Source organism: Pezoporus flaviventris, unplaced genomic scaffold, assembly GCF_033815535.1.
Source record: "Pezoporus flaviventris isolate CSIRO_AGI_PZ_B2104156 unplaced genomic scaffold, CSIRO_AGI_Pfla_v1 ptg000045l, whole genome shotgun sequence".
NCBI lineage: Eukaryota > Metazoa > Chordata > Aves > Psittaciformes > Psittacidae > Pezoporus > Pezoporus flaviventris.
The window spans coordinates 24,386,866-24,413,712 of NW_026892593.1; the positions used below are offsets into that span (position 1 = coordinate 24,386,866).

At 35.8% G+C, this 26,847-nt stretch overlaps 1 protein-coding gene across 2 annotated transcripts in view; it reads left to right on the forward strand.

The window, feature by feature from the left end:
* DOCK4 (dedicator of cytokinesis 4) overlaps positions 1–26,847 on the forward strand; it is a 242,056-nt gene that overhangs the window by 126,653 nt on the left and 88,556 nt on the right. For both annotated transcript variants that reach the window (XM_061467701.1, XM_061467700.1), the window contains 3 exons: positions 208–296; positions 11,506–11,631; positions 26,671–26,795. In XM_061467701.1, coding sequence (XP_061323685.1) covers positions 208–296; positions 11,506–11,631; positions 26,671–26,795 — 340 coding nt within the window. The remainder of the gene's footprint in view (positions 1–207; positions 297–11,505; positions 11,632–26,670; positions 26,796–26,847) is intronic.

Consider the following 26,847-nt stretch of genomic DNA (forward strand, 5'->3'; position numbering starts at 1 on the left):
GCAGATATTTCTAGGGTGCCTTTGTCAAGCACAAATGGTAAGAGCACTCTCTTTCTATTGAGACAGGCAGTTTCATGGGGCTTTATTAGCTCCTATTGTGTTACTAGTTTTATGAACAAAAGAGGCTTTGTTTAGAGATAGGTTGTGAAGCTGGTTTGAAAAACTTGTGTTCCTATTTCAGAGTTAAGAAAGTTATCATTTTTCTAGGTGCAACACAGAGAGTGACTGGTATCAGATCCATGAAAATATCATTAAAAAGCTGAACGCACGTTACAACTTGACAGGCTCCAATGCAGGTGAGTAAGTTGACGTATTTCTGTTGGCACCCATACGATTTTCTTAGTTTGCAATGGAAGTGGCTCTATTTTAGAAGGACTTGTCTATGAATTAAATATTTTCTCACATAGAGAAAAATACCCAGAGGAAAATATATGATGCTGCCATTTGGGTGTATGTTTAAGAAGGAAATAAGTGACTTTTTTTCAAGTAACTATGTCATATAAACTTTTATTCTGTGCTGAGGAGCTACTGTTTGCTGTGGAGATCTGTTCACATGCAGGACTGATCGATTTGTTGATCCATGTAGCTTGACATTTCCGCTTCACATTTTCATCAAGAATATAAAATTTGCCATTGATGTTGTACGTTAAACTTCAGAAGAAAATGAACTGGGAGCTACCTGTGCAATCTCTGCATTCCTACTGGTAGCTCTGCATTCCAGCTGATCAAGATGCAGAGTTGATATTTAAGAATTTAACCAATAGTCCTCCAAAGTCAGCCATATGTTACTGTAACTGCCATCAAAATAAATTCAAGTGTGAGACTTAATAAATGGGAGACAACTGACCTTTGTTATCGTAAGCTGAAGTTTGACCCATAGAAGATGCTGAATTTGCTTTTTTTTTTCTTTCCTTTTTTTTTGTGGTACCCATTTGCTAACTTCTGAATGCTCTCATCCAGGAATGCAGTTAAACTTGAAATGAAACCTGAAATGGAAGCTTATGAGTCTTTCTGTCTTGTATTAAAATATGGTTTTGTCCCGGTGAAATGTTAGCTAGTTGAAATATCGCTATGGAAAAATCTCATATGAACTCATTTTCCAGATTGTACTGCAATTGTAATCCCTTCCATGTAATAGACTTCATGCTTCTTTAATTTGTTTTCAAGCGTAATGATTATCTTGAAAATGTATGTTCAACAGTCTTTAGTGGATAACCAGGAAACACATAAATGCTCAGGCTATTTATCAAGACTGAAGTTATTTATTGAACCCTTTCTAATCCTGTCATTTTCTTATATAGAATCTAACCACATTTATACATATATTTAAGGTTTAGAGTATCATGCATCTTACTGGACAATAAATATAAAATCATGTAGTGAAAATACAAAAGCACATTACTAAGTATCATGTTCTGCTTCATAAATCTGTCAACCTTATTTATGAAGAGCAACTTATTCTTGGTTATTCTGACTGTCCATGCAATACCTGCTTACTCTGTGATACATCCATCACTTATCCTATTTCATTCTCATGAAATGAGAGTTCACCATTAAATTCCCAGTGGTCCTAGGAGACATTGGATAAATTTGAATACTCTTTAATTATGTGAATATTCGACATGAAAGACGTGGGACATGAGTTTTTTTTTCCAGGTTACAGGGAACTGGTAACTAAAGCTAGCAAACTGAACATCAGTTACCTTTTAGAGCTGTCTAGGGGAGGGAGGCAAAGAGACAAGAGCAGCACAGAATTCCAATAGTGCATGTGAAGGTTGGAGAGGGAAGGAGGAAGTGAGCAGTAAAGTCAGTTGGAGAACTGAGCATCTAAAAGATGAGCTATGAAAGGTTATTTACATTGCACACGTGACATGTGTTCTTCTGTGACTACTTGCAGCCTGAAAAAAATGTTTAAGTGTTTACGAGGCTTTAGCAATGCGTTCAGATACTTCTGCTGACACCTCATGGAAAATATTGTTGTTACACTACTTTTTATTTTCCCTTTGCTGTCTTTTCCTGTAATAGTATTGGAATGCTCATTCTGAAGCCTCATTAGCCTTGTCTGCCCCCTTATAGTTGTTAAAAAATGAGAAAATCTTGCCTTATAGGAGACATGGGTATTTTCTCTCTCTTGGGAAACATTGCTGGTGTGAGCCAAATGTAGGAAAACTTGAATTTTCAGTTTATATTGCACTTGCCCTTTTCAAATCACCTTAAAAAGACACGATAAAGAAAACACAGTAAACACACAATAGCAAAGATGCTTCAAACTATTGTCTGTCCTCTAGGCTCATTTCCTCTTCACATTCTGTCCTGTACAGTTTCTTTCAGCTCAGGAGATTTTCACACAGTCTTTAGTTTCCAAAAATTCCTATCTTCCACTGCTGAAATAGTTTATCAGATAATTCAAAATATTCCTCAGAAAAAAACAATTCTCTCAGTTTTCTGGGGAAATCTAAGAAGGAGCTCCGAATGTACTTTCAGCATGTGAAATACATATTGACAGACAATAGCATTTGTATGAAGCTTTCAAACTTCCAGTTCCACAAAAAGTACTTTATCTACTTCAACTCATGACAGCTCTTAAGTACAGAATCATCTTGAATCTTATTCTCAGCTTGTGTCTAAAAAATATCAAATCAAGGTGAATTGATAACGCAGCCCTCAAAGGATCAGGGGACAGTTGTTCATCCCCTTTCCTGTTAGTGGAATGAGGAATGAGAGGACTCAGTCTCATGGATAATTTAGCACCCTTTGCTGGACTGGAAACTGGAATGTGTTTTCTGAATGAATTTCCAGCCTAGAGGCTGGAGTAGCAGGTAGTGGATCAAATTACCATGTACTACTAGTCTTTGCAGCTTGTGTCAGGTATTAGCTTATTGGAAACACCACATGTTCTAGTGTAGGAGATCAAAATGTAAATGCAAAAGCCAAATTGTATAGCCTTTCCTGCATTTAGTAGCCCTGTTATTTCTTACATCGAGTTTGTCGTATTTGTAGAATAAATAGGACTAATATCTGCAGTGGAGCTGGCTATAAAAACTATTTTTCCTATAATATTTTTTCTTAGAATTAGAAGCCATTTACTTCATTTTAAAATGAAAAAAGATCTGTGGAAAAAATATTATTCCTGCATAGAGATCACATCTAATTACATCAGTCTTACATGGAAAATAACACATTTCTATTTCTGTATCTGTAGGAACAGAGAACAGTGAAATGCATACTACAGATAGAGAAAACAGTTACTGGCTTCTCTCAAACCATGTAAAATCATCCTTTATCCCATTATGGTATATTTTAGAGTGAAGCCTAGCCAAAGTTATTGCTTTTACATCAAAACTTGGGCTGCTGTCAAATGTCAAAATCTCTTTGTAGGGTTTGCAATGTGGGTCATAGTTGCAGATCTTATTCTTTGTATGTGACTGTGAAACTACTCTGGACCTTTCTTGGGACTACAGTAAACTGCTTTGTAAACTGTGATTGATCATAAAATAGCTGCTTCATTTGCCCACAGAATTACTGTGTCATGAACCGGTTGATATTTAAAATGGTTTGAAGTGCATTTTAGTGAGAGGAGCAAGAGAACAAAGCCAAATGTGGTCATCATTAAACATGGTTCTATAAAAAAATAAATAAAGAAAATTGTGAATGCTACTCCATTTGTACATACTTATGCAGCATCATGGATTACTTCTGATTTTTAGTAAGATTTTATCATGTGCAACTTTATATTCTATTCTTGCTTATAGCACTACTTCTTTTCTTCCCCCCCGCCATTCTTTAGACTTTCAAAAGTTGAAATGTATTTTTTTTATTTAGTACATGATAATGAAAGGACTATCAACTAATTGGTGCTGTGCTTTAAGTGTTCTGATTGTAGCAGTCCTTTGGGCTCTGAAGGTAGAGGGTTCTTGTCCATAAAAATTACTTACTTATGACTGTGAACAAGTTACATCGTTAAACAGTGATGGTTCTTACTGTAATCCCTACTTAAACACTAACAGCATCTTCCAAGTAATTGAGACATGCCAGATGGGAAGCAAAATATGCATTCCCTGCTGGGAACAGCTATAGTTGTTAGCCACAAAAAGGAGATGCAGGCTCACAGTGGAGAACTGACTGGAGTGGTAGTAGCAGAAAATGAGGAGGAATCGGAGCAGGATTGGTAATGTGTTCTCAATAGAGAAGATAGAGCAGAATGAAGTACCTAAATATTAGGTTACTCCTGAGCGTATGATTAATCACAGAGAAATTTTCTGATGGTTGTCTTTTCTCAGCAGGGATCACAGATGTCACTGCTGCTCTGAAATGTGTTTTGCGTATACATGACTAACATTTAAACAGCAAGTGCATTTGTTTAATTACTCAAGTTCTATGACAATTTATTAATCTGTCAGTTTGAATCTTTGTCACATTTTGTGACGAGATTTTGTGACAATGTGTATTCCATTTTGATGTGTTTAAGAATTAGTTGTCACTGAAGGCTGCAATTTGAAATACATTTAAAATAAGAATAGTGCTCGTATGTGCTTCACTAAGTTAACAATAAACTAAGGCATTTCTTTTTGTTCTCAACAAATGCTAAAGCTGAAAGATTAAGTATGTAAAGATTTCGCACATAAATTGTTCAAGATCATTTGGCCCCAAATGACAACTTTGACATATAAAAAAGCCGGTTTTAGAGCAGATTTTTAGACAATGATTTGTAGAACTTGTAGTAAAAAGTACTTACTTAAGTACTTTTTACAGGCTGGGAGATATTGTTTCCCAATCTTATATATAGCCATTTTCTCAAATTCAGGAGTAACCAAATATCTAAAATTTGTAGCTTAATCTAGCAGGTAATATTAATTATGGTAGTTTTGTGAAAAGATACTAATCCTTAAAGGTGGCAGACTTTTATAGACCAATCAGATGTAATTTTTTGCATTTTTACAGTGGTACAAGCTTGTATTGTTGTTGTGAAAGTTCTGACTGTATCATAAGTTCAAGGTAGATTTTTGATGTACTGATCTGTCCTTCATATAGCGTGACTTATAGACTGTGCTGGAGATGACAGCTTTAATAAAATTAAATTCATACCGTCATATTGGCTATTGCTAAAAGACTTGGTTTTAGCAAGGAATTACAAATGTGCAGTTATGATACTGTTGGGGACATTTTATATCCAGTAGAAACTATGACTTGCTGTTCATCCCAGTATTGTGATTATAGAATTATGGAATCATTTAGGTTGGAAAAGACTTTTAAGATCATTGAATTCAACCATTAACCTAGCACTACCAAGTCCACCCCTAAACCATGTCCCATCTACACATCTTTTAAATACCTCCAGGGATGGTGAGTCAACCATTTCCCTGGGTAGCCTGTTCCAATGCTTGACAACACTTTCAGTGACAAAATTTTTGCTAATATCCAATCTAAACACCACCACCAGTTCAACCTGAGGCCTTTTTCTCTCCTTTAGCTTGTTACTTGGGAGAAGAGACCAACACCCCTCTCACTACAACCTCCTTCCAAGTAGTTGTAGAGAATGATAAGGTCCCCCTGAGCCTTCTCTGCTCCAGGCTAAACAACCCCAGTTACCTCAGCTGTTCCTCATCAGTCTTGTTTTCCAGACCCTTCACCAGCTTTGTTGCCCTTCTCTGGACCTGCTCCAGCATCTCAGTAGTGAGGGGCCCAGAATCGAACACAGCATTCGAGGTGTGGCCTCACCAGTGCCGAGTATGGAGGGCATGGTCACCTCCCTACCCCTGCTCCCCTTACGATTTCTGCATGTGATTGAAACGGTATCCAATTTCACCCTGGAATTTGCTGGCTAAGGGTACAGAATGATGATAGCTGACTCATATTTCCATCTTGAGTTGGTTTATGTCTTAGTCAGGTTTTTATAAGCCTTTTCCAAAAATTCATTGTGCTTGTTACTATTAAATAGTGTTGACTTCCTTTAGTTTATCTACTGAAAGAATAGAAAGTTGTAAGACTACTTAAAATGGTAAATTGTAGAACATATATGCATGATATTAGCTCCTTCAAGAGTTTTATTTACAAATTCATCACAAATGTTATCTGGGGCTTTGTTTTGTTGGGCATTTATTTTTTACCACTTTCTTTAGGTCCCAGTTAAACTGTTTCTGTACTTGAAATAACACATAATTGGAATGGAAGTACCTAAATTTCAAGTACTATGGTACGAAGGCTGTTTGCATGGCAGAGCTCCTCTTCATAAAGGAGAAAATAGTGGGGTTTTCCCTGAAAACTTTTGTCTGTTATTTGCACTAGAAGCAATATAAAACATGTAAGAATGTAAAATTGTGTATTTTGTGCACTGCCTAATATTCTAGTTAACAAAACAATGTGCAAAAATGTAATTTAAAAAAAATTAGCAAGATGATTGGAAGGGGGCTTTAGGGATGCTGGGGATGGATTATTCATTAAGGACTGTGGTGACAGGACAAGGGGTAACGGGTTAAACAGGGGAAGTTTAGATTGCATATGGGGAGGAAGTTCTTTACTGTAAGGGTGGTGAGGCACTGGAATGAGTTGCCCAGGGAAATTGTGAATGCTCCATCCCTGGCAGTGTTCAAGTCCAGGTTGGACAAAGCCTTGGGTGATATGGTTTAGTGTGAGGTGTCCCTGCCCATGACAGGGGGGTTGGAACTAGATGATCTTAAGGTCCTTTCCAGCCCTGACTATTCTATGATTCTATGATTTATCTTTCCAATATAACAATGTAGAGTGGAAATGGGTATTGACATGCTGTGAGTATTGCTAATAGAAAAGGGCATTGGTGGGTTTTTACTAAGGTAAGAATTGGAGAAATTATTTCTGAAGGTCTTTATAGTCTGTATAAGGAGGTTAGGCTAGATGCTTGTTTGTCATTCAGCCTTCTGGTCCTTTAACCTTCATCTTACAGTGATTCTGTCAAGAAGTACTTAAGGCTTTACCATCTCCCCTGTAAAGAAATTCCAAGCCAAGTTACTCATGATAATAATGCTTTTAAGTGTTTATCTTCCATGTGAAGAAAAAAACCCTGACTTTCCACACTTGAGGGCATTTTTGGTAAAAGCTTTAGGTACAAGAGCTTATTTAATTCATGAGCTCCAAGAAAATTGTCAACATTTTGAAAAGGCTATTTTTCTTGCATTCTCTTTTACTAAGCTAAAAAGCAGTATTTAAAGCTGAGGAAAAGACAAATAATTTGGAGTTTCATTTGATAATTGAAAGTAATCAAAACAAAGACTTTAACAAAGGCTGTTGAGAATTGAATCTGCCTCTCCTGTTTAAAAAAAAAAAACAAAACAACACTTTTTTTCCTAGGCTGTAATTTGTGGGATTTACTACACAGATTTTGCTGTGGCCAAATTGCGTAAGATTTACACAGTTATTTTACCCAGATCGCATTAAATCAATAAATCATTTGTTTCCCAAATCCAATGTGGAAATCTACTGATTTTATCTCTGCACTAGTAATTTGGCCACTTTAAATACTACCAGGAATGGGACCACATGTATGTTTTCAGAGTAGTTTTAACACCCTTAGGCAGCTTTATTTGGACAGATGCCGTATTTTATTACCTTTCTTAAAATACAAACAGTGCTGAATAGCATTCTGTCTGAGGGTTTTTTTCTATCAGCTTCCTGAGCAGCTGCTAGGCATTTTCTTCTTAATATGATCTAGGATTCTCTGCTGCCAGTAGATAGAAGCTGAATGTAAATGTTTTCCCTCCCCCCCCCCCCCCCCCCCCCCGAAGCTCAGATGCAAATAAGTGGTCTGTAAGCATAATAAACAGTTGCCTTTTGCCATAACTAAATGCAGAAATCAGTAATGCAGTTTAAAAGCTGTTTTAAAGTGAAATGACAGATCTAACAAAAATCTGGAGTGCTTATTCAGCCCAGTTGTCAATTTTCTGTTTTATTTTTCACCTGAATGATAAAAATAATCTGTGGTGAACTATGGTGTGAGTTAATTGTGAGGAATTTCATGTGCTTGCAAAAGAAATAAAAGCAGATCTGTTTGCAGTGCCACACAGAGTTTTGTGGTAATATTTTCAGAACTGGAGTAAATGAAGAATAATATTTAACACAAGAGGGTTTAATTACCACTAGGAAAGTAATTGAAATTTTTCTGAGAGGACAAAGCTACGCTATGTTCCTAACTAAATAAAATGTCAGTCCTTTAGAGACTGGATAATCTTTTTCATGTTATGTTTTAGCTCCTAATATTCTGGAAATCAATAATCTGTAGTTTTGAATTTTCGGGTAGATTCCAGGTCTCATAAATGGTGTAGCGATCATATCAGCCACAGCCAGATGCAGTGTATGGTGGCATACTGTAGTTTTCTGCTTTGCTTTGTCTGTGCACAGCTGTTCCATCAGATGCTCTAATTTTTTCTACAGCTGATAATTTTATTGTGTAGTGCATGAAATGAGATGAGAAGGAACTGATGTTGACATACATCATCAGAGTGGCATAAATTAAACTAAAGGGTATTACCTTTGTTATATGACAGAAAAGTTATCCGTGTTTCCACAGGAGAAATGTTAATGAATTTGCTTTCTATTTCTGTATGCAAAAAGAATATCTCTGCAATCTTTTTCCTGGATTCTTTTTCATTGAGTGTCATATTCATATCTCCTACATTGATATTGGGTCCTTAATGCAGGGGAGCCTAAATTTCCTTGCAAAATTAGTGGAGATATGAGAGAGCAATCAGAACTCTTAACTGGGGATCATCTTCTTTTCATCAATTATATAAAGTCCGTACCCTTGTGCCTTCAGTGTTTTTACCAGATGTATCAGATCTGCTTTCCTTCTTGTCAATTCTCTTTTCATAGGCAGCTGGACCCTGAGCAGCAAGACCATTAACTTGCAGCCTTGGTTTTCAGAGATTGTTCAGACTTCCTTCCCTGGGCATCTTTGCTCTGTTTCTATTCTGGTTTATTTTCACTCTTTCCTGTCATACTGGGTTATTTGCACTGTATAACATTCTTAAATGTCTTTGCTATCTTCAGTCCAGTGTTCTTCATTATTCTGAAGAGCTGGGGGATGAATTCCAAAGATGTATTTAAACTACAGGTAAAATGACTAAGCCATGTTTTAAGTGTGTTCAGTGAGAGATTTTCTTGATGCGTTTGGATATAAAAAGATAACTCTTCACTCTCTAACAATGAATGCTGTGAAATACAGAGAGCTAATACCTTTCTTGCCTTGCATGATCAAGTATTTCAGATCCTTGACAGGCAGCTTATTTCTCCAGTTAGAACTGTTTTGACATTTTTTTTGTTGACATTTATCTCATTTTTGAGCTAATTTAAGTTCTTCAAGGAAATCTGCGAAATTTCTACACAACAAGAACTGTAGTACAAATTGAATTTGAGGTCTTCAACTTTTATGTATAAAACACAGTAACTTTGCTCAACACCAGGTGGTGTACAATATCTGATTAATGCTGTTGTGATTGATGTAATTTGGAGCAATGGCAAATGCTTTTCAGGTTTCCAAGGAAACAGTGCACTAGGGGCATATGGGGTATGAATTTACATACATATGTATGTATAATGATTTCTTAAAATATAAGAGAAACAAGATTGGAATTGGGCTAAATATCCATATGTATAAGTGAACTATACCCAGCCTAGCTGTTCCCATCCACAATGAAAAACTTTTCACCTGCTCTAACAGAGTCTGAATTTTGTCCATATGATTTCTTACCAACCTCCTGTACTCTCAGCTGGCCACATCACTGGTATGGTTTGTTTTGTCTTCTCATCTCCACTAAAAATAATTGCAATTAATTCCTAAAATTTGCTTACATGGTAACCACAGAACAAGTTCCTACTACTAAAATAATTAATGTACATGCCATTAAATACAGTTCTTAAAATAGAATAGACTTCACAGTGTTTTTCCTTGTAAGATTTGTTTGTGTACTCAGTTCAAGATGTGTAGGTGAGCTGTTTTTCATAGGAGAATGAAAGTCTTGTCAGAGTATCACATTCTCTGGAATTGCTAAATAATAAAATATTGGTGGAGGTAAGAGGAAAAAGATAAAAGTTGTCATGTAGAATAGAATAGAATCATAGAATAGAATAGTTAGGGTTGGAAAGGACCTTAAGATCATCAAGTTCCAACCCCCCTGCCACGGGCAGGGACACCTCACACTAAACCATATCACCCAAGGCCTCGTCCAACCTGGTCTTGAAAAAGTAATTAGATCCCTGATCTCTTTAGGGCAGTAGCCTGGACTGACAGCATTTAGTACAGATTTTTCATGCTTTGATTTAAAAACCATCAAACTTCAGGTAAATTTATTCAGTTAAATAGTAACATGATTGTAGGGGGAATTTCTTCCAAAGCTGAAAGGACTGATGACCTTGTTATTCAGTCTGCATGTTGTTTGTGTAAACTTAATCTAAAGTTAGTTTTGAGTCCTCCAAGTTGCTTGTTTATTTCCAGTTGTTCAGTGTATATGAAGAGTTTGCTCTTGTTTTCTCCTTGATCTGTATGTTGGCACATGCTATGCTGCAGTAATGTTGAAGGTTAGGATAGACTAATCTGTACAAGCTGTATCATCCTGGCACTTGCCTTATTTAAATAATCAAAAGGCATGTATTTTGTTTTTGTTAATCTCAATTAAGTATACTGTTTGCAATTTATTTGCGTACTGCAGATATAATTGATTAAGTTATTCTTCCTTGGTTCTAGAGGGATAAATATTGGAAAATTGTTATATGGTCACCCTTGCATTTTGTATGTCTTCTTGCAAACACAGGAAAGAGCATAATTGATTAAATCTGGTGAATATTGAAAAAAAGGTTGTATTTTCAGTCATTATGGTCATTATGAAATTACTGTGCTGAAGTAAAACATATTTTATTATGCTATATTGGTTTATTAAAGTTTGTTTCTTCAGATTTTGGGTTAATAAACTGTATAACTTTGTATCAGGTTAAGCGATGCATTGTAATGAGACTTACAAATTTCTCCCATAGATAGGGACATTCCGTTTCCACTTTTTCTTGTGTACCAATGAAGACAGCATTGTGTCGAAGGAAGTGAAAAATTGAAATGGCAGCAAATATTGATGATTGATGTTTCTCGGAATTGACTTTTTTTTCTAATTATTTTTCCAATTAAAGCCTCAACCCATCCTTGATTATATTGACATAATTTTGATCCCGTGTGTTATCATAGTACAGTTATATATCAGTAATAATTTGCTAATGTTTTTAATGGGTATTTGTTTTTATGGTTTTTTTGTTTGTTTGTTTTATGGTTACTAATCTTTATTGATTTCTGGTGGTTGCTACCCTTCCCAAATGCATAAAAAAATTGAGGTGGGTTGGCTTGGTATTTTTGAACTTCCACTGAACTTTTTGAGTTCTCAGGAATGTCTATGTAATGTATGAAAATGCAAATGTATGTAATTTTTAAGTAGTAGTTACGACTATAGTCTGTCTTAATGTCTTATTTTTTCTCATTTTTCTTTTCTTTTTCAGGTCTGGCAGTTTCTCTTCAATTACTTCATGGAGACATAGAACAAATTAGGAGAGAGTATACATCCAGGTTTACCCATGGAGTATCCATAACAAGGAAACTAGGTTTTTCCAATATTATAATGCCTGGTAAGTTAAAAACAAAACAAAACAAACCAGTAAGCAGAAAAAGAAAGAACTAATGAGAAATTATTTCATTTTCAGCTTCTTTCCAAATTAATACTGTAGAATAAAACTTCTTATCTCTTTGAAGACTTTTATGTTAGGGTTTTTTTCAGATAGAAGAAAACTGGGTCCCAGTGGCCCTATTGCATTATACATTATATAGTTACAATGTTACATTGTATAGTTACTAGTATATAGTTACTATAGTAACTATACAATGTATAGTTACTATGGCATACCGCCATAGCAGCCTCTTTTGAGAGATGGAGCCCCACTTTATAAGCGAGGATGACTGAATGCAAGACTGCTGTTCTCTACTCAGAGAAAGAGAGAACCAGCAGAACAGTCTGTTCATAAGAGCTGGTAGCTCACAGAATTTCACCGACACTGTACAGCTTCTGGTTTCATGAAGTTTGTGGGTCAAATACTGGAAATTAAGATATTGAAAATAGATAATAATAGGGATGTAGAGACTTTTTGCTTATATTCTATGACAAAATATTTGAATACTTAAACAGATGCTAGGGAAAGAAAGATTGTGTCAGTATGAATGTGAAGAAGCAAATACAGAAAGAAGATTACAGAATTATCTATAGTTTCATCCCTGAAATTAAATTTCTCAAAACTTTAATGGGATGCTGGAAATTATAAGGGAAATGTCTCTTTAAAGGAAAAGCATATTTGCAAGCAGACTAATTTGGCATGATTATGGTGTTGTGTTGATGCTGAGAAATGTTGCAGGGAGGAGCTCACATCTTACTTTCAGCTGAGTCCACACACAATGCCTTGACTCTCACAAATGTAAATCATCCTCATGACTTGCAGATTTTTAACAGACACTACCTTCTTCTTATAAAGATCTGTCTTTTCATTCGTGTGTACCTAAATCAGAAATAAACTAAGGCTCTGAGGCAACAATAAATAAGCTTCAATACTTCATTAATCAAGGAAGTATAAATAGGTATTTAAAACTCATTACTGAGACTCAGCTTTATTTATGGGCATGGATTTCTCTTGAACTTCTTCCTGAAACTTGACAACTGAGAATTCACTCTTGTGTTTTTACTGCCAATTAAACATCTGTCCTTCTGCATCTTGTTCAGTATTACTAATCACTTAAAACATGCACAGAACTCAACCAAACAGTTTTAGAATTATTTTGAAAATACTCTGCCGGTGTAACTGCAATATTTAGAACAAGAAAATGTGTGAGTCACATGCCACTTCATTTGAACTTAGATTATGTATGTTTGTTTAATGGAAGCATTCAATTGAAATCTTATGGCTTATTAGCTAGGGTTTATTTGTTGTATTACTGTTGGACATGTAATTTGAATCAAATGAGTACTGTAGACGATATGGTTTGTAACAGTGGAAGCAGTTTTACTGAGCACGCTATAACTCTCATTAAGAAACCTTTTTGCATTTATTTTTGATTTAGTGACCTTCTGGTCTATTTATCAAATTTTCTAAGGTCTGTAAATAACTCTTGTATCCCTTCACTTTCCAGTTGTGAAATAATGTGATGTCATAAACTGCAGAAAACATGTTATAGCAGAGTATTGTATAGCAGCTACTGGAGGAATTTCTCAACTTGGTTTCAAAGAATTGTGCAGGCTCAGTTTGTCCAATTTTTCTTTTTTATTAAAAAAAAAAATATAGGTTTTGATGTGCTGCTTTCTCAGTCCAAAGGTATGCTCACCTCAGCTTGGCAAAATGGACAGTGTTTTTATTCTCTGTTTATTTATTCTGCATTTACTGACATGGAAGATATTTTTCCTAAAGAGAAATAATCATTTCACTCTTGCAATGATGAGTTTCAAGGACTAACCAGAGCAGTATGCCCTAGGCACTGAAATGCCTGCAGGAACGTAGCTTTTGAAATGCCTTTTTCTTCTAAAGCTCCCCTTTAATTTTGTTTCTCTTCTAGTGTCTTTTCAGAGATAAATTAGAGAACTTCATCTTTTGCCACTGGAAATGGTCATTAATTAGGTCTTATTTTATATTTTTGTTGAAAGTAAGTTTGTAGCTATGGCTAATTAGCACTTAGTTTAAGGTTCTGAACCAGACTGTATTGAATTATTCATTAATACTTCATGCTGCTAAACTACAGTATCTCTTTTGTAAGTCACTTATTTTAAGTTTCTCTCCTATTCTGGTTTATTTAAACTCTCTATGACCTCCATTTTTCATCATATATTTTCTCTTTGGACATTTTGTCATTAAAAAAAAAAAGTAACTAGAATCAGCATACATGCCAAACCAGAATTTTGTTGACAATAATAATGCATGGTTTTATAGAGCAATGCTTTTTATGTCACTGGAGCTTGACAGGGTGAAGCCACAGAATGCTGTTTCCAGGACCCATAGAATGTTTCAATGAACTCCAAGTGTTTTAGGAAATGAAGTAGATAGCTAGGAAAAAAACATACATAACTCAAAAAGACTGTGAAATAGGTAACTATTTTAGCTGTTTTATTTTTTAAGGGCAAACTCTATGCGACAACTAGTAAACTTCCTTCCATCATCCTAGTTTGGCAGTCTGCAGATGCACAAGCCAGTGGTCTCAGGAGGCTTTGTAAACCAGTGAAGGATAACTGTGCTTACCCCCTGGGTTTCTGTATTCACCATTCCTGAAAGGACAGACAATCACATCACTACTTAGTACATAAAATTTAGCATTTAATATTTACAAACATACTAGACTTTTTGGGCAGTACTTTAAGTTTGATTAATGTACATTATAGGTGATGAAATGTAAAAGCCCTTTTCTATTTTTCTATATGTACTTTTACCAGCTTTTTTTCTGTTTTATGTAGTGCATTCTCACAGAATCTGTTTCCAAATTTCAAAGCCAAAATCCACTCAATGTGAGATTCTAGTACATAAAGTAATCTCAGTACATAAAGCAGTTCAGTTAGGCCTGATCTTTACTCCAGAGAACTTCATCTATGAACATACTCTATGCACCTTTGTCTATAATATCAAAGAAAATTCTTATTTAAAACAGCTATAGATGCGACTTTAAAAGGCTGTGTATCTTATAGAAGACAGCAGGTAGCCTCCAAATGTCTTAGTCCATAAATGTACTTAAGTGCATAAACAGTTGGCCTGTTGGCTGATATTGGAACAGATTGTCATAGATGGATATTAATTAGCTATGGACACCCATTTTCAGCTCATGATCTGAAATAGTGGCATTACCACTGCTGAGATCTGACAACCACTTGCTTTGAATTTAAATCAGGGTTTATATTTCTTCCTGTCCATCCAAATTATTAAACTCTTTTGATATTAGAAAAGGTTAAAGAATTGATGAGTCATTGTTTTCCTTGTACATTATCTTAAAAGGTGTATAATGCTGATAACTATGGCTAGAGCTGGTCAGTCCTGACTGCAAAGTTCTTGGTTTGTAATCCTTTACTCTGAATTTTTTGGTCCTCTTCTAATCCTGTGATGTAATTTTGCAAATAACATAGCTAAAGACTACATGAAGCTGCAGTATTCATTTCCGTAACAGAATTGTCATACTTTCAGATGTATTTGTCAAACAATACAAGTCTCATTTTGTTTCTCAGTGTTCTGTTTGGTTTCCTTAAAAGTTTCTGCTCATTCAGCAGATAGAATGAGCTGCCCAGGATGTTGCAGTGCTTCTAAGTTTCCTACACTAAGCTTTCATATGCTTAATTTAGGAAACATTACTTAGGCTTTTTTACCATCACATCTGGTTGCTTTGCATTTGTCAGCTTTTAATTTCATTGGATGTCCTTTATCTGTCCAGTTAAATCTCCTCAGAATCCTGTCTTTGAAAGCTACTGAATATACTCATTACTCTTTCATCTGGTTTATTAAAAGGTCTTCTATTCTTTTCATGTGCAAGCACACACTCTCCAGTCCTTCTTGCTTTCTATCTTCAGAAGCTTTTAGAATGAAACCAAAACTAGAATTTTTGTCTTTTTATACAAATGATCTCACAAAATGCTACCCTCATCATACCATGCATTTTTCAATGATGTTATTTTGACTAGAAGCATATTCCCTCTTTCAAAGCTTAGAATAAGAGTCTGGAGAGCAAAAATATAATGAAAGCTATGGAATCTGTTCTCTTCATCATGGTGTCTCTGTCAGTGGGCTTGGATATAGTGAGGAACTGTTTATTCTAGGAAAAGAAATTTATGTCTGACACACTTGTTTGAATTTTTCCAGTCTTCTCTATCCTGCATGGAGTACAAACAGCCTAAATTTAACACCTGCCATTGTTTACTGTTCTGATTTCCAAGAATCCAGATACATGTATTTTTCATTACTGAAAGTGATATTGCCTGGATATATTACTTACGCAAAATATTCTTAAGCAATACTGTGTAGAAAAGACACCCTGAATTTTGACCTTTCACAAAATTGTAGTACTCTGTAGGGAACAGCCTCTGCCTTCCAAATCCTATTTTAATACTTTTTTAAAACTTTGATCCTATCTACCTAAGGAATTATCATTTCCACAAGTCACTGGTGAAAAGAAAGGTGACTACATGACTACATACTTGGTAGGACAAGTGCAAGGAACTTCTAGGTTGTTCTTCTTCCCATCTCCTCTGTTTTGTTTTCTTGGTTCGTTAGGATCAGAAAGAAAAGAGAGAACTGTGGAAAGACAGAATTTAATTGGACTTCCCTTGATTTAAAGTCTCTTGACATGGAGGATGGGGAAAAGGGACTTCTTTAGTTTATAGGATTTGGAAGAGTAAGCTGGCTTTCTTTTGAGCATTGTATAAGTAGCAATGATGCATGGGAAGTGTATACAAGGATAGTTATGGCTTCCATTAACCAGGTAAGGAGCACTCGCAAACTAACATGAATGCTTTAGCTCTGTAAAAATAGATGAGCTTTCAAAATTCTGTTGGAAATACTTTATGTTGTAGCTGTACAAACTCAGCAGGTCAAAGTCTTCTGTTAAAAAAACCCTTGTGTTTTATACTCCACTTGTTCAAAGCAACTTGTTTTACATTTCATTGTTAAAAGAAAGAAAAAAACAGATCACAGAGCAATTGAGTCTTATGTGGTAAATCTACAATCCATTTGAAAGCTGAAGGAATTACAGTTTGAGAATCCCTTATAAAGGGTATTTCATTTTCTTTTCTGATGAGCGTTTCTTAGGGCTTGTTGAGAATTTCTATAATAAAGCTAAAAATGCAGATAATGTTCTATTGAAAAAGGACAGAAGGGTAACAGAGGAAAGGAATCTGTTTATTCATCTTTGCCTTTGGTTTAAATGCCAAAGCTTACTTAATCCAATAGAAAAAGGCAGTAGTGTTACCAAAGTTACCAGTGCTCCCAGAATTCTAACACTTGCTGAGTGGCTTCAATGTTTCTCTGGAAACAAGAATATATGTTACATATAAAAACTAGCTAGCAGTATATAAATAATAGAAGTAATTATGATAATGGGATTTTACTTCCTGTAGTGATTAAATTCTTTGTGAAATGCAGTGTGCCCGTATCTTCCTGAGCTGATCTCCTTAAGGATGACCTTCTCTCAAATAACATCCTTCTATACTGTGATTTTCATGAAATATGCCAGATTGCTTATCTTGACTTTTTTTAATTGATTTTTTTAATTTTTTTTTTTTAATTAAATCCAATTCTGAATCTTATGTAAGAAATCGGGAAGGCAAGAGACTGATGTGGCTGAGTAAAGACATCCTTCTCTCTAAATTGGAGAGATGTGGGTTTGATGGATGGACTATTCAGTGGATAATTTATTGGTAGGATGATCACATTCAGAGAGTAGTGGTCAGCAGCTGAGTGTCAATGGCCAGATAGAGATCAGTGCCAAGTGGGGCACTGACCCCTCGTGGGGGGTCTGTACTAGGACCAGTGCTGCTTAATATCTTTTTCAGTATCATAAACAGTAGGATTGAGTGCACCCTCAGCAGATTTGCAGATGACAGCAAGATGAGTGGCGTGGTTGTGACAAGCCTGAGGAAACTAATTTGTAATTTCCTCCCCTTTTAATAGGGCCTGTGTCGATGTGTAATGGTTTTAAACTAAAAGAGGGGAGATTTAGATTAGATTTAGAAATTCTTAACTGTGGGGGTGGTGAGAAACTGGAGCAGATTGCCCAGAGAAATTGTGGATGCTCCATCCCTGGAAACACACAGAGTCAGGCTGGACAGGCCTCTGAGGAACCTGATCTAGTGGAAGGTCCTCTCCTCATTTCAGGGGGTTGGACTAAATGACCTTTAAAGGTCCTTTCCAACCCAAACCAGTCTGTGATTTTATGAAATCACAGTTCAACTCTCAGAGAGGCATTAGCAAGAGTTTAGTATTGCTATAGTATCCCAGGACTTAATCTCTTACCCTTCTGCCCCCTAGGGTATATACTAATAAATACATATATTTGTAAAATTATTTACAAACTCCAACTTGTGAGTACTTCAAATGTGATCTGCTTGTAGTGTAACTTGTTGAAATTCAGGCTACATGCAGGTGGTCAGTGCTGCATCACCCAGACATAGGGCCACCTACTTTTGAATTGAGTTCTTCTGTTTTGTTCCCTGTGTTTCTGTATAAGTTCTTCTTATCACAACTTCAGCTGTGCCAGTTCAAAGTTTACTCAGCTAAAAAGGGAGTGGAAGATTTCCTTTTATCTTTCAGTTTTGCTTGTTATTGTCATTATGTCAGTGTGGATAGTAAGATCATAGAACATCCTAGCTGCTAAAAGGCATAATATGGATTGACTTGAAGGGTAGGAGGTGAGGTAGACTAAGGGTCCCTAGCCCTCTCCACATTTAAAATCACATTCTGCATGATTTTTTGAGGTCATCCTACTGACAATAGCTACACAGGTCTTGTCCCTTTCTACAAAATAATCTAAGGAGTTTTTCTCTAAAACATTTTTCATCCACAAGTTTTACATCCTGGATAATAACATTTTGTCTGTGCTACATTGAGAGATATTCAGTCCCTACAACTGAAATTGTTTTAAGAGCTGTTCAAGTCATGTTTAGGGTATAAAACAAAGCAACGCGTTAGCTGGTATTTTACAGAGATGTAAATGAACAGGAGCTTTCTCTAAACAAAATAGTGTTTTCTGCTCCTTTTCAATTCATGCTTCTAAAGGACCTATAATTCCAAGCAAAGCTTTCAAAAAAGCAATTCCTAACAAAAGCTCCTAGTGAGTTCTGTGTAATTATTTTTCAATTAGTGGCTGCTGCCAGGACAGTTTAGATTTGCACGCTGAAAGCTATAACTATATGAGATGCTATCTTATTCAAGTGCAATCACACTATGTTTTGTTATACTAAATAATCAAATTGGAATTTATTTCACTAGAAAGCTTTTTGAGGATAGCTGGCAAACTAAACACTTTTCATTCTAACAAAGACAGCTACCTTTGATCTTTGACAGCTATCTTCAGTTTGAAAACCTGTTCCATATTAATATGCTACAAGAAATTCTGCAGTTCTAAATGTGTTTGGAATATGAGAAAAGTCTTGTTATAATATCTCTGTTGCAATTGTAACACAGTTTTCTTTCTGTAAGTTTAAAAGCAGTTTTGTGATGAAAGGATCATTACTTTGATGCTTAGGTTAGGTACAAAAGTTCCTAGAAAAAATAAAACAGCAACCAACATATATTCATACAAATGTTCTCCCGATGCTTGTCCTTTTCTGACCTTCTTCTGTCGAGTGATTACCTGTGTTGTTCCTGTAATTTGAGCTTCAGTGGGAACATTCAAGCCTCTGTGGGCTGGAGGCAGCTTGCATGTAGGTCCCATAGCTGGGGTGTGCAATGTGAGCAACAGTAGACTAGTTCTTGTAGGCAGGTCCTGAGTAGTGGTGATGCAGCATCCTACCTGTGAAAGAAAGGGAGCAAGCAGAGCCATCCCATAATGAAACCCCTCAGTAAAGATGACAGGACCCCTCCTGTCGTCTCCAAACTGCAAAATACTCCTGCCTCTTTTTTCTTTACCCGTTATTTAAAATGTGTGTTTTATAGTTGGCAGGTTCGGGAAGGCTGACCTCCATTAGCTAAGTGTGTCCTCCAGCAGTCTGTCTTCTGGCTGTTTTTCAACATTAATTGACTTTTCCTCAGACATTTTATAATTGCCTCTTTCACGTAATTGAGGCTCATCAGGTCTCTGTGCTGTGCTCTTGTTCAGCCCTTGGACAATTCATTGCTAGTTGGATTGACGTGATGAAGCTTCTTTGGTTTCTTCTTAGGTCAGAAACCTTGAGCTGTCATGTGCCTGATTAGCACCTACATTGGGGGCAAGAAGAGTTTGGAGTTTTTCCCCTCTAGGTCTACAAATAGGGCTTTCATGATTTGTTTGCCAGGTCACAGCTGAAACGTATTGGCAAGACCTGAAGAAGAGGCAGGTTCATATGCTAGTGCTGTGCTTGTACACATTTTGGTTTAGCAACCCAGACATTTTAGGTCAGCACCTTTTTTCATATTCAGTTAAATTCAGATACCAGAGTAAATATCCCTGCAGAATGTGCACAGGAAAGTTAAGGCTGTATAATCATTCATATCACTGCAGCTTTACGGTTTTTGTTGATTTCTGTGGAACTTCAATTTCCATATAGCTTTAGACCTCACTTCACAGTAGAAGCTCTTGTAGGACTGTTTCAGTCTGCAGCTTTTAATATTTAAAAATCTTGTTTTGATTATCCAGATAGGTGAAATAGTGCCAAAGTGTTGCAGTTAATGGGTCATTTCTTTAATTAGGGCAGAATATATTGATACCCTTTTTTAACACATTGCATTATTTTCTGAAGTAAGAACAAACAGCTTCCCTAGATATGCACTCTGTGATCCTCACAGTTCTTCTGTTTTTCCAAGAGGGAGTTTATTACTCCCTACTCCAACACCAACCTTTTTTTTCTACTTTGTTGTTTGTCATCTCACATCCAATGTGCAACAACCTTCTGCCTTACTTATGCTTGGCTGTAATGTGTTAACCTCATTTTTTATTGGGATAGTGGCTAGAAAGAAGCTTTGCCAAGATAAGCAGTTTTCTAAGCGGTGAAATTTAGACAACACAGAAATGCAACACATGGCTTCTTTAATTTGCCTTTTTCCAGCCTCTGTTGACTCAACTCATAACCCACATGTCTAGAAGTGTCCTTCACTTCTAAGGAGATCCAGGTGGTTTAGCTCCACCAAATATCTTTAATGATCTTAGTGTGTATTGTTCACCATTCTGTAATCTTTTCTTACCTAGAAAACTGTATGTCAATCCTAGACAAAGCTGACTTAGGGGTTTGACCCTATCTTGGTTAATACTGTTACTAACTGGATATCGATACCCACATATTCATTGCACAGTCTGGAAGCCCTGGTGAATTCAGAAAGCTGAAAGAAAACTAGCACAACAGGAGCTGGGGGATGGAAGTGCTCCATAAGAGCAGGGGAAAATGAGCTGCCCTTTCTTTTGAAAGAAATGCTTTCAAGTGTTCTTGATCTTTGGTACCACACAACTTCATTGTAGGTAGAAGATTGTCAACTTAGTTGAGCATCATTTTCAATGTCGTTTTCAGTTGCTTATTCCTTTACCAAACTTCATGCTGAAAATAACCATGGGATGTTTTCAGTGAAGCAGACTTAGAGAAGGGGACATTGTATTTATCAATATGGAAATAAGATGGAATAAGTATGTTGCTTTTTTTGTTATGTTTAGTATCATCATGTCTGATTGAGATTCCGTTCTATAAGCATGTTTTCAACCAGTAATTAAAATCTGATGTACTGTACCATTTAAGATGTGCCTCTCTTTTTTTGTGTAAATTCCCCATATTTGGTCAAGTATAAGACTGTGTGAAAATCTCAATACACATACCTGGGAGAGATTTGAGTCATGCAAATACTATGGTATCTGAAGATACTGTTTATACTCACCAAAGCCTACCTCTGAACTCAGATATTCAGTAGGACTTTGCCTTTCAGTACTACTTATGGCTGTAACTGTCTCTCTTAGAACATGATGTAATCTGTCAGTATTACCTGTCTGATATACTGGTTAAGGCAAAGAGCCCATAGAAAAATGGTACATGTTCTTGTAATCAAATGTGTAATTACAGTTGCCATAATTTAAAAAGATCTGTTAAAGGAATATAGATAAATTGAGAAATTTTCTGATGTCTGAATACATTGTAGAGAAAGTTGGAATTGTTTAGATTGGAACAGGCAACACAAAAAAATGTCCTTAGTCTTACACAACCTCAATTTTTGTTGAGAGAATTTCTGTTAAGGAACATTGAAGCAATGGCATTTCTACACTGAGGAAATAAAAGTGATTAAGAGATCTCCAGAGCAATATATTTAGATTGGAATAATTTTTTAAATTTTGATCCAAATATTTTTTTATTTTAATTTTCTCTCCTTTTTCCTTTCCAGAGTGAAAGTTTACTTTTCAAACCCATTTTCTTTTTTCACTGTCAGCTCTTTTCTGATAAGGCTTTGTGCTTGACTTTTACAACCTCATTGACTTCCTGATTTTATGAGCTTTTACTTACAAATGTTCATACAAATATTGTGCTAAAGGTTTGTCAGAAGCACAGTTTTAAGTTCTTAACATTCCTGTACATGTATCTGTCCTGCGAACAGGCAGGGTACTCAAAAAGTGATCCCAAGCTAGCTGTATAATGTGCACAGTTTATTAAACAAGCACACTAAGGCAAACAAGCACACTAAGGTGAATCAGGTATATATATATATATGTGTATGTATAGCACAGAGGAAAATTAGCAAATCATTACTGCATAGAGAGAACAGAGATTAAGAATTACATCACCAATCACCACCTAATCATCATCCATGCCCACACTTCAAGCTGAGAAGCCTCGTTGCAGCCGATGCCAGGAATTTGGAATTTGGAAAATTCCTAGGCAGTGCATCACCCATAGGTGGGGCTTCAGATCTGGCCACAAGAGGGTCCTGCTTTTATACCCTTAGAAAAACAATTGGCTTTGTGCCAGATATGTAATTGTTCACTCTTGGGGTGCAGTTTCTCTTGGTATCACTGTTGTCCATGCTGAAGCATTGGCCAGGTGCCCTGGTGTGGCCAGGTATGAAGGTCATAGACACCTGCACCCTTAAGTTTTCCTGCCTTTTTCCGACAAATAGTCACATTGAATAAATACATATACTTTATAGAACACATTTTGACAAAACCATACTCTCTTATGTCTCTCAGTCATGAGCAGGAATCCATTGTTGTACCTGAAATGTGAAAGTTCAATATAGTTGGCTTTCTTATTATTTTCATTGGGAATAGTAATCTTTTCTAAACCAAAAGTGAAATATGTGTGCGTACAAATCCAGACAGAAGGCCATATTTAAACTAAAACCTACATACTTGTAAAGACTATAAAATGTCAGATGTGCCACATTGAGGAAAGGAAGCTGCTGTTATATCTTCAAGGTACAGGCTACCCTTGATATGTAGCCCATAGTTTACATTATTTTTGATGAATTTTCCTGTCTATTTCTGTCCTCTCCCTTCTGCTTTTGTACTCATTTCCATATGAAACATTGTTATTCTTCATACAGCATGAGAGGTTCAGTTTTCTCTTGGATTTAATTTGCCTTGCATGATAATGGAGAAAATCTGTCATTATCTTTCAATAACGTGACCAACATGTCTTAATTTTCTCTGGGACATTGAAAATGGAGTAGAGATTCCTGAATAGATGTAGATCAGGTCAAAATTCATCTGAACTGTCCTTTCATGACAAATTATTACAAACTCTGCCAAAGTTCTGTACGAGGAGAACAGGACAGTATTTGTGACAGTACATCCTCCTCCTGTATTTTTTTTTTTTGCCTGTGATTTTTCTGTCAACTAGGTGGGTGAAAGTCAATGGGGTTGGATTTTTTAAAAAAACTTAAGATGCAGACACCATTTTTGAAAGCCTGCCTAACTTTTGTGAAGTGCTGATTACTTCTTTTAGAAATACTTTCTTATTTTTGCTTAGAAATGTAGAATTGATTGGGTTGGAAGGGACCTTTAAAGATAATTTTGATCTTTAAAAATTATTATTCCTGCTCCCACCAAGGGCAGAGACATCTTTCACTGCATCAGGTTTCTCAAAGCCATGTCCAGTTTGGCCTTGGACATTTGCAATAATAGGGTATCCACAACTCCTCTGAGCATCCTGTTCCACGGTCATTTTCATTTGCACTTAAATCCTGTACAGTTTGCCCTTTTTAAAAAGAGAAAACTTGAGTTTTGCTGAGTTTTATCTGGGGTAGGTCATAAAATTTGTGGTGAACATGGTTGTTTGGTTATGTTTCTGTGAAGACACCATGGAAAATTGAAATAATTCCTTGCTGATAAATGTAAATAATGAGAGAATGTAGCACAAATGCAAGTAGAAATCAAGTTAATCTTTCAGGAGATAAATGCTGCAACTACAGATTATTGGCTAAAATTAGTTATATAACAAAGCTTCTCTTTTTGATTACTATATGTTGGCGTTTTTTTCTGAATGTCAGACTCTTGAAAGTGACAGACTGCCAGCACTAACTAGAACCTATCCTTGTATAAGCATATGCTAAGAAAGGACCTAATATATTGCATGCTCTTTAGTAAGTGTACTGTACTAGTTTCTAAAACATTTATAAAGTAGTATTACTGCAATGTGTAAATAATCAGAATCTAGTAGTTCTTAGGGTAGTTGAAGGGTGACTTGAATAAACACCAGAGCTGATTCAGACCAAGGGCCTATCTAGCCAAGTGTTGTAAACAGTCACCTAAGGAAGAGTAAGAACTGTGCATGCATATGTGCATGTATGGTAAATATACCTGATATTCTTCCAGCCTCCAGCTATTTTCAACTCAGGGGATTTCCTGAGCTGCTTCTGATCCTCTGTTTCATATCCTTTAGTGGATTTTTCCTTCCACAACTTCTCCATTCTTCACCTGAACCTTTATACATTTCTCATATTCACAACATCCTTTTGAAAGGTTTTGTGTTTGGATTTTGGTTTAGGGTTGCTTCTGCAGGTTTTTCTGTTTGGTTTGGTTGTTTTTGTTTTGTTTTGTTTATAAGGCTTACAGTCCATTACCTGAATAACCACTACCTTTCCACCTTTTGCTCATTTTGAACCTGGCTCCTACCAGGAACCAGGGCTTAATTCAATGATTGCACACACTTAATAATTCAGCTCTTTCATTCTTGGCTTCACACAAAACTCTTAAGCGAATACCATCTGGTGCTGGTATGTGTTTGTGTTTATTCTGTCTAACTTTATTCTAACCTCAATCCATAGCTGTTTCAGAAGGTAAATAATAATAATAGCAAATTTCCACACACCCCCCTTATTTTGTGGGCATGGTTTTTGAGGACTTGATAATATAGCACTTTCCTCTATTACCTTTTTTTTATTTTATTTTTTTTCCATTTGTCAGTGGTTTAGGTTGTGCTTTGGAGGAATCATTTAATTATTTTGCATACAGTGATGGAATAATATTATAAAAATGTTAGAAGAATTAGCAAGGTCATTGTTTCTGGTACTTCAAAATCACTCGTGAGTGATTATGCAGTAAAATAAAAGCAAGAAATGTGAAATATGAGAGTATGCTGCAAAGTTCAAGCAGGTCAAATTCTGCTTGTACATTAAAAGAAAGCTGGAAATTGAAGATGAACTAATTATTTATTAATTAAATATCTTGTAATTAATTTTACCCGCATTAGAAGTATCCATCTCATGTTTGACTTCTAAATGATACTCCTATAAATACATGAAACTGTCATACTTGCACTCTTTTCACCTAGTGCTCAGTGAAAATCTGCTTTACTGAAAAAGGATATTCCCATTATGCTAAAATTGCATTGCACTAGATAAAAGCATACATTCTCAATTTCTTTTTCTACCAAATCTAGACATTAGAATTTTAGAAGGTACTTCTAATTATGACACTGTGCTGTGTTTTTTTATTTCACAAGGAAAATCCAGTTGTTTCCATGTACTTCTGGTAATGTTTGTCCAGAGCTAGATTAGTTTACACTTCTTAGAAAAACAAATACCATTATCAGACAGAGCAAAGGCTTCACTATCATGCCACTCCAGTCAGTACCAGTACTGCTTCTCCCCTGTTCTGTCCCCTCTGCAACTCCCAACCAATCTTTCTTCCTTTCATCAACTATAAACTTTGCGATTTGTGTCAAATTAAACTAAAATAAAATTACCAGCTTTTGGATCTCATCCAAAAGTTCTTGTTGCGGTCTTGACAGAAAACTTAACATGTTCCTGTATGAACGTGCAAAGAATTTCATTTTAAATACGCTAGCAGTATTCAGTAACTTGTACATTCTCTGTAGGACTTATGTAATGCCTGTATTGGATTTGTAGTTTGAATGTGTTAATGAAGGTTTTAATTTATCAGAGGCCTTTCCAACATGCTAAAAATATGCTAACATTTTTGCTGGTAAACTTTGGAACATCCTGATAATGTAAAGTATGTTGGGATCTTTTAGATCAGAAAGATAAATTTGAACACTAGCAGTCTGGGAAGCCTGCCCTTCTAATGGAAAGAGCACCAACCTCTTGTTTTTTGCTTCTTCAGATAATAAAATTTCTTCTGAGATTCACTGTAAAAAGTTGAAATCAGTTCTTCAAGGAGACATCAAACAGAGAAATGTAATGATTACAAATGAAAGCAAACACATTAATAATGCCTTAGATTAAAAGAGGCATTTACGTAAGGTGAAGCTAGACCAGCTTTAGTATAGCTAGAGATAATCACTGTAAAGACCAAAAAGAGCTAACAGGTGAATAAAAGCCCCTAGAATTTGTTTATTATGGCTTTGTTGTTGGTTTTCTTGGTTTATGAAATCCATTGTTATTATTTAAAATCCATAAATACTGATAAATCATGGGTATGATACTATCCTTTGTTTGGAAGAGAAGATGAAAGTCTACTAAAGTACTAAAAGCAAAAATTAAGTAAATTGAACTGACTTCTGTAAACTTTGTGTTTTGGTTTGTGGTTTTTTATAGGTGAAATGAGGAATGATTTATATATCACTGTAGAAAGAGGAGAGTTTGAGAAAGGAGGGAAAAGCGTGGCAAGAAATGTGGAAGTGACAATGCATGTAGTGGACAGCAGTGGTCAAATTTTAAAGGTATCTTTGTTATATGTTTTTCCTTGGTGTAGTCCATTTTGATACACTTTTT